At 42.0% G+C, this 8,289-nt stretch overlaps 1 protein-coding gene across 2 annotated transcripts in view; it reads left to right on the top strand.

Annotated features, from left to right (window-relative positions):
- The window catches only part of etv6 (ETS variant transcription factor 6), a 30,244-nt gene that overhangs the window by 13,851 nt on the left and 8,104 nt on the right, over positions 1-8,289 (top strand). For both annotated transcript variants that reach the window (XM_014025197.1, XM_014025196.1), the window contains exon 3: positions 5,160-5,324. In XM_014025197.1, the coding sequence (XP_013880651.1) occupies positions 5,160-5,324 (165 nt within the window). The remainder of the gene's footprint in view (positions 1-5,159; positions 5,325-8,289) is intronic.

Below are 8,289 nucleotides of genomic sequence, written 5' to 3'. Positions count from 1 at the left end.
GACCAAGACCAGAGCATACTAAGACTAGACCAAGACCAGAACATATCAAGACTAGACCAAGACCAGAACATATCAAGACTAGACCAAGACCAGAGTATACCAAGACTAGACCAAGACCGGAATATACCAAGACTAGACCAAGACCAGAGCATACTTACTAGACCAAGACCAAAGTATGTCAGGACCAAGACAAATGTATTTTGTGGGTAGACCAAGACCAGAGCTGCTTACTAAGACTAGATCAAGACCAGAACATATCAAGAATAGACCAGAGTATATCAAGACCAGACCAAGACCAGAGTATACTAAGACTAGACCAAGACCAGAGTATACTAAGACTAAACCAAGACCAGAGTATACTAAGACTAGACCAAGACCAGAGCATACTAAGACTAGACCAAGACCAGAGCATATCAAGACTAGACCAAGACCAGAGTATAATAAGACTAGACCAAGACCAGAACAAATCAAGACTAGACCAAGACCAGAGTATACCAAGACTAGACCAAGACCAGAACATATCAAGACTAGACCAAGACCAGAGTATACCAAGACTAGACCAAGACCAGAGTATACCAAGACTAGACCAAAACCAGAGCATACTGACTTGACCAAGACCAAAGTATGTCAGGACCAAGACAAAAGTATTTCAAGTCTAGACCAAGACCACCACATACCAAGTTCAAGACCAGAGAATACCTAGACTAGACCAAGACCAGAGCAACATTCTAAGACTAGACCAAGTCCAAAGTATGTCAGGACTAAGACAAAAGTATTTCGAGGCTAGACCAAGACCAGAGCAGCTTACTAAGACTAGGCCAAGACCAGAACATATCAAGAATAGACCAAGACCAGAGTATACCAAGACAAGACCAAGACCAGAGTATACCAAGACTAGACCAAGACCAAAGTACGTCAGGACCAAGACAAAAGTATTTCAAGTCTAGACCAAGACCACCACATACTAAGTTCAAGACCAGAGTATACCAAGACTAGACCTAGACCAGAGTATACCAAGACTAGACCAAGACCAGAGCAGCATTTTAAGACTAGACTAAGTCCAAATTATGTCAGGACCAAGACAAAAGTATTTCAAGACTAGACCAAGACCAGAGCAGCTTACTAAGACTAGACCAAGAACAGATAATACTAAGACTAGACCAAGACTAGAGCATACCAAGACTAGACCAAGACCAAAGTAYGTCAGGACCAAGACCAAGACCACTGCATACCAAGTTCAAGAACAGAATATACCAATACAAGACCAAAGTGTACCAAGACCATGAACAAAGTTTACAAAGTCAAGACCAAGACCATAATGGCAGCTGTGATGGAGTGGTTAGGGGAGTCGTCCTGGAACCGGAAGGTCACTGGTCCATCCAATCGTTTTAGTCGTTGTTTCCTTGGGTAAGACCCTTCACCTGCCTTGTCTACTGATGGCGGTCAGAGGGTCTGGTGGCGCCGGTGCATGGTAGCCCCGCCTCTTGTCAGTGTGCCCCAGGGCAGCTGTGGCTACATTGTAGTTTACCATCATCTGTGTGTGCATGACTGGAGCACTTTGGGGTCCGGAGGGACTTGATAAAGGAGTATATAAGTTCAGTTTACTGCACATTAATAACTGTAATAACTGTGTAATAACTAGTATGATCAGTATTTAACCTGTATATAAAGAAGTTAAATGTTTGATCATCAGAACCTGAGACCACCTCTTCTGGATGAATAGTTGGAAAGATCAACTTTAAACAAAATATGAAGATTACTGTCCTCGAGTAATTGTCTCAAATCCTTGAGCTGTCAGTAGCAGGTAGCTGTAGCATGTCAGGTGGGGTGAAAACTTTTGCAGCTAGCTTTAAGTCTTAGCAGAAACAGAAAAACGCAGAGAAGAGGAAATGAGGACTGAGCGTGACGTGCAGCTCTGGGAACTGGATCTAAGCTCGGGCTCAGTATCTGTTTCCCTTCCTGTACATCCTTCCTTCCTGTTTTTTTCTTTTTTTTCATCCTCGGTTCTGTTTTACCCGATCTGCCTTCAATTATCATCCTGACACACCATCCGTTGCTGGTTTCCTCTCTAACGTTACCACAGGAAGTTTCCTGTGCGGTAAAGGAGCCCACGCTGGACTACTTCCAGTCAGAGTGCATTGTGGGACACGTTTGTTTGGGCCCCCTTCCTCCTCCTCCTCCTCCTCCTCCTCACTCCTTCTGCCTCTCTTGCTGCTTCCTCCTTTGGGCTGCGTGCAGATGGCCGAGGCCGGCGGACCGGATCTCGGAGGAGTTTTGGCTGAGCAGAGCGTCTCTCCGGCTCTGGAGAGAGCATACCGCAGCCGTGACCTCCGGACCCCGGCCTCTCTTCTGCCCGCCCCTGCCTCGCCACTCTCGCGGCTTCGGCCACGGGAGACCGGAGTCCAGCTGGTGCCTGAAGTGCAGATGGCAGCTTGATTCAGTGTTAATAAGTTGGTGACGTCACCGGGTCGGAGCGCTCCAGTTTTAGTTCTGATGGATTTACAGGAGGAGGCCGAGGCAACACGCTCAGACGTCAAACGATGCGTTTACTGTCACCGGGAAAAAATCCACACTGAGATACATCAGAACAAGAACAGCTAAAGAAACAAACCGGTCCAGACAGAGAGATGCAGTWAGCTGAAGAAGCTAAAACTGAGTTATAAGACGAGCTAAAAGTAGCATAAGGTTAACTAAAAGAAACTTRGAGAATAGGCAAAGTCCAGCTAAAAATACCAAAGGGCTAGCAAAACGTAGCAAAAATGGAAGCTAAAATAACTCTCTTCCTTTCTCATTCCAAAATGAAAATAAAATCAGCAAAAGTTTATCAAAAAGCTACAAGCAACTAAAAGCTTAAAGGTAGCCAAAAGCCAGCTGAAGGCTAAAGGTAACCAAAAGCAAGCTCAAAGCTTAAGGTAGCAAAAATCCAATTAAAATCTAAACGCAACAAAGAACTAGCTAAAAGCTAAAGGTAGCCAAAAGCCAGCTGAATGTTAAAGGTAACTAAAACATAGCTAAAAGCTAAAAGAAGCAAAAATCTCATTAACAGCTAAAAGTAGCAAAAAACTAGCTAAGCTAAAGGTGGCAAAAAACAGCTAAAGGTGGTATAAAAACAGCCAAATGCTGAATGTAGCAAAAATCCCTGTAAAAGCTAAAGATAGCCAACGGTCTAAACGATAAAGGTAGCAAAAAAGCCAGCCAAAAGCTCAAAGTAGCTAAAAATAAATATAGCTGTTTTGCTGAAACAATCCCAACATTTTCCAGTAGAAAAGTCTGTAAATTAATAAATTTCTCTTCTTTTGAAGTTACAAACTTACAGATGATAAAATAACTGTTTGTTAAATCAAACCCAGGAGAGTCTGAAGCGAAGCCGGGTCTGAGCGGACTCCACCCGGGTGAAACGCCTTCAGCTCGTCTGTCGACACCTTTTTACGACRTGTCCTGACACGCCGACGGTCGGAGCTCGTCGGGTCAGATAACCTCCGTCTTTATCTGCGTGTGGAGGCAGGGGAGAAGCAGGAAGCTGACAATCTAGACAGGTTTTATCGATTGCACTCTGAAAACTTCCTTTGTGTGATGTGTGAGGGAGGGGCTGGCCGGGGGGCAGCGCCAGCTTCTTGTTACTCGTGTGACGCTGGCGGCCCCAGATAACAGCTGTCAGACTCCCAGAGGAAGTGTTTGAGGCCGGCAGATAAGTCGGGCGGCGTGGGCGATGTTCTGATCAGAGCGGCGCGCCGTGACACGGTCGYCTCGGTGTCAGAGCGTTAACGCCAGAAGACGACACGTCAAAGAAGGAAAGGGGAGCCCGAGTCATCTGGTAAACGACTCGGCTCCAGCAGCAGAACGGGAGGAAATGACCATCAGCAGCGACGGGGATAAATATGGGTCAGTTTAGGTTGAACAGGTGGTTTAACTCTGATGTAAACAGGTTGTTTTTTGTTTGTAGGCAGGAAAATCAAGAGTCAGAGCGAAACATCCTAACAGGGTTCATGCAGGCTTCAGGAACTTCAATTTAAGACCTTTTAAGACCATTAGGAATGACATTTAAGACCAAACCAATGCATTAACACAAACATTCAAATGCTCCCAGAAATTTCAGCAGAGAAACCTTTTTATTGCTATCAATGTAGCTATTAAAGAATATAATTTTTTATACAAGAACACTAAATTATTTTAATAAAACGGTCATATCTTGACTGCTGTGAACCGCTTCCAACAGAGTGTAAAAATCACAGATATCAAGTCAAGTCTCACTGAAAACACACTTTTCCATGTTTAAACTTCAAACAGTGGACATGACTGAACTTTTTGGTTTTTGAACAGGTGAACAAGCTGCCGTATACGGGGGGTTTGATGGCAAACAGGTTGAAAACATGGAAGTAAACTGTGCCATTTTTTGCCAGCAGTTATCACAGGATTTGTAGTTTAACCACGTTTTAAGACCGGAAGCAAACTTGGCACTTCATGAAGACAGGTCGCACCAATCTCTGATTACAGAACTTTACTCTGTTTAAGATAAGATAAGATATAAGATAAGATAAGAGATAAGTTTTATTGTCTCCTGAGGGAAATTTGTTGCAGGCAGAGGTGCAGTGGCTGCAACAAATTTGTTTATTTGTTGTTAAAAATGTTTATATATGCAGCCAATGCTTCTCAGGAATGATCAAAATAAAAATAAAAAATTAAGACTTGACAAGAATTAGATTTAAGACCTTGGATGAAAATCTGTGCGTTTTTAAGACTTTTTTTTGGCCTAAAATTTAGATTTTCAAATTTAGACTTCCTGCACGTACACTGCTAACAGTTATTTCTCATATATGATGTCGTATTTTCATCAGAACTGTCACAAAAGATAAAAAAAAATATTAAATGGAGGTTCAGTTTTAAAGCAGAGTCACTGGTTTTGTCAGATTAAATGTTTAACTCGTTTATAAATCATCTTTACTGGATGATTCATTCTTCCATCTAATCTTATATTCCAGCCTCCTGACTCCATCTCCTCCATCTTTTTTTTATCTGCTGTCGTTCCCGTAATCACTCCCCTCCTTTTATCTTCACTTCCTCAATATCCTCTTCACTGCCTCCTTCCTCCCTCCCCCTCTCCTTCCTGCCCCCCCCACCTTCTTGTTCATCGCTGAACTCATTTTTTGTCGTCTCTGCAGGTCTGCAGCCCGTCTGTTGGAGCCGGGACGACGTGGTCCAGTGGCTGCGGTGGGCCGAGAAGGAGTTCGCCCTGCGGCCCATCACCAGCGGCACCTTCCAGATGAACGGGAAGGCCCTGCTCCTCCTCACCAAGGAGGACTTCCGCTACAGGTCGCCTCACTCCGGTACTCCTCCTCCTCCTCCTCCTCGAACACAGAGTTTTATCTCAGCTCTTGATGTTTACGCCCAGGCAGGAGCAGGTGATGGGAGGTGACAGGGGGAGGGATGCAGCTGCCAGCGAGGCGGCTGAAGGAGGAAGTAGGGGACGGTTGATCAGGAAGTACGCCGCAACCTCAACTGTCGCCGTGGCAACACCAGCCGCATGAAGATAAACCAAAAAAACAAACAAAAAAACTAATTTCCTCACAGAGTTTTGATTTATATCTTCTATATAAAACAGAATTTCACGACAGCAGAGATAACCGCCCACACCATGATGCTGCCACCGCCGTGCTTCACTGTAGGGATAAGTTCTCTGAACTGAGTGAGCCGAAAAGGTTCAAAACTGTAGCTAAAAGCTAAAGCAGTAGCTACCAGCTGAGCAGTATAGCTAGCAGAGAACAGCTGATTAAATAAATGTAGCTAAACCAAGCAAAAGCCTCGCTAGATTGCAAAAATATAGCTTAAAGCTTGAATTGTTAAAAACATAACTTCAGGCTAAAGCTAGCAAATCAAAGGGGAAAAGCTAAAATGAGCACATCAGCAGCTAAAACCTGGAATGAACAAAACTGCAACAAAACGCCTAAATTAGTAAATCGGTTGCAAAAAGCTAGAATGAGCCAAACGATGGCTAAAAGCTAAAACTAGCACAACTATAACCAGAAGCTCAAATCAGCAAAACAGAACATAAGCTACGTTTCCATTGACCGTGAAAATGAGCAAATTACCATATTTTTCGGACTATAAGCCGCACTCGCCATTTAAAAAAAAAAAACGCGCCAACATCAACATATAAGCCGCACCGGACTATAAGCCGCACCCCCCACCCCCACCAGTAAAAACAAAAATCAGTACACCCAAAATTGTGGTCAAAAAAGTGAATTCAACATCACATTTATTTTTAAGAAAAAGGTTGGCAAGTTCACCGGTACAAAATAATAATAATAATAATAATAATAATAATAATAATAATAATAATAATAATAATAATAATAATAATAATAATAATAATAAACACTCGGAAAAATAAGGCGAGAGGTCTGGAATTAAAACATAAAAAGTCCTTTAGAAATTACCGGTAAAGTTCGGAGGAATACGGTTCATTTAACTGAACTTATTTTGGTAGTTTTCTTTAACCGTTTCTGGTCCAACAAAACGTCTCATTCATCGTCCCCCAGCACACTGAAACCATCGAAGTCCTCTTCAGTGTCGGAGTTAAACAAGCTGAGAAAAGCTGCGTCACACAGCGGTACCTGTTCAGTTTCTGTGTCACTGTCCTCCCGGGGTAATGCTGGGTCTGAAGCTGTGGTGGGAAAGCCCTCCCACTCCAGCATACGTCACTGCATGGGATTCCTTCCCCGGGGAGTGCAATGAGGAAAAAAAGTCTGCAGCTCTTCACCTGACGTTTATCCAAAAACTGGTCCTGGATTAAGCTCCAAAGTTTTTATCAGTCAGATTCCACCTTGAAAAATGTTTTATCCCCTTTTATGAGTTTTTGGCCATTGACTATCTTTAAATCRCTGCTTCCTGGTACAACAGTCGGCTCTGGAAGGATCGCTTTTTTCTTTTTTTTTTCCTTTCCTTTTTTAAAGCGAGTGGTTGAAGCAAATGAAGCATAAGAGCCCCCTGGTGGCYGAAGAAAAAATCCATGTAAAAGCCGCACCGGATTATAAGCCGCATGGTTCAAAGTTCAGGAAAAAAGTCGCGGCTTATAGTCCGAGAAATACGGTAGTATTTCTGAAATAAATTTGCTCAATGGAAACAAGTTCGAAAAACATACATTTTTCGACAAAATGTTTTTGCGCTAGGATGAGGTGGTTTTTCGGTCGTATTGAAATTGGTGTTTTTCGCAAAATTGCAATGGAAACACTTTTTTCACATCACAGGAGTCACGTGATCAACAACAGGATGTTTCTACTGGCAAAAAAGACGAAGAAGAAAACAGGAAGTAGAAGTAGTAGTAAAATCACAGAAGTAGTAAAAGAAAGTAGTAAAATCACCGACTACAATTTCCCAAAAACGCAGCATACGTAGCTGCTCCCAGGTATAAGGAGCTCCTCTGATGATGAGCACTAGTGCTATGGTAGCAATATGCTATGTGTTTACATCCATCGCCGCCATGTTTGTAATGAATTATCACAAACAAATGTATTCACGTGTGACTTTAATAGCATTTCTTACTTAATGGAAACACCGCAGTTACGAAACTGTTTTTTTTTTTTTTTTTCATTAAAGTGCCTGTGACATTTTTTTTGTAATAAACATGAATGCACTTCTGGAAAGAGAACATTGATAAAATGCAAAACAAATTTCATGTCACTGAGATGTTGAGATATTTGCATGTGAGAAACAGGAAGTGATGTCAAAGGGGAATGTCTGCATGGAAACAGAGCGTTGTTACAACAGCCAACAACCGAGACTGTGGAGAAGAATCTGATGTTTCTTTAGATTATTTTGAATCTCTATCAGAGAGATGAAGAAGAGTTAAAGTTTAAATAATATTGTTTTAATAAACAAAGACCAGGAATTTTATTTTTTTAAAGAGTTCCCCTTTGATGTCACTTCCTGTTTCACTTTGGCAGAGCCAAATTCAAAAGAAAATAAGCCAAATTATGAGACAAAATGTGTAAAATCATGTGTACTATGCCAATTTTCTTAAGAATAAAGATGATTTCTTTGACTTTTTGTATTTGAAGGATAGGCATGTCACAGGCACTTTAACAGAGTATCGAAAAAGTTTTGCGCACATTTGCAATAGAAACACAGCTACAGGTTCAAAACTAAAAAATAGCAAAATTCTTGCTATAAACTAAAAGGAGCAAATCCATATCTTAAAGACAAGACAACAAAACAGCAGTTAAAAGCTAAAACTAGCATAACCGTAACCAGAAACTTCAATCATTCAAACAGTTGCAAAACACTGGCTGACAG

This window comes from Austrofundulus limnaeus, unplaced genomic scaffold (assembly GCF_001266775.1).
Source record: "Austrofundulus limnaeus strain Quisiro unplaced genomic scaffold, Austrofundulus_limnaeus-1.0 Scaffold461, whole genome shotgun sequence".
NCBI classification, from domain to species: domain Eukaryota; kingdom Metazoa; phylum Chordata; class Actinopteri; order Cyprinodontiformes; family Rivulidae; genus Austrofundulus; species Austrofundulus limnaeus.
Note: the sequence above shows the minus strand (reverse complement) of the source record. Positions and strands in the feature narration are given on the sequence as shown.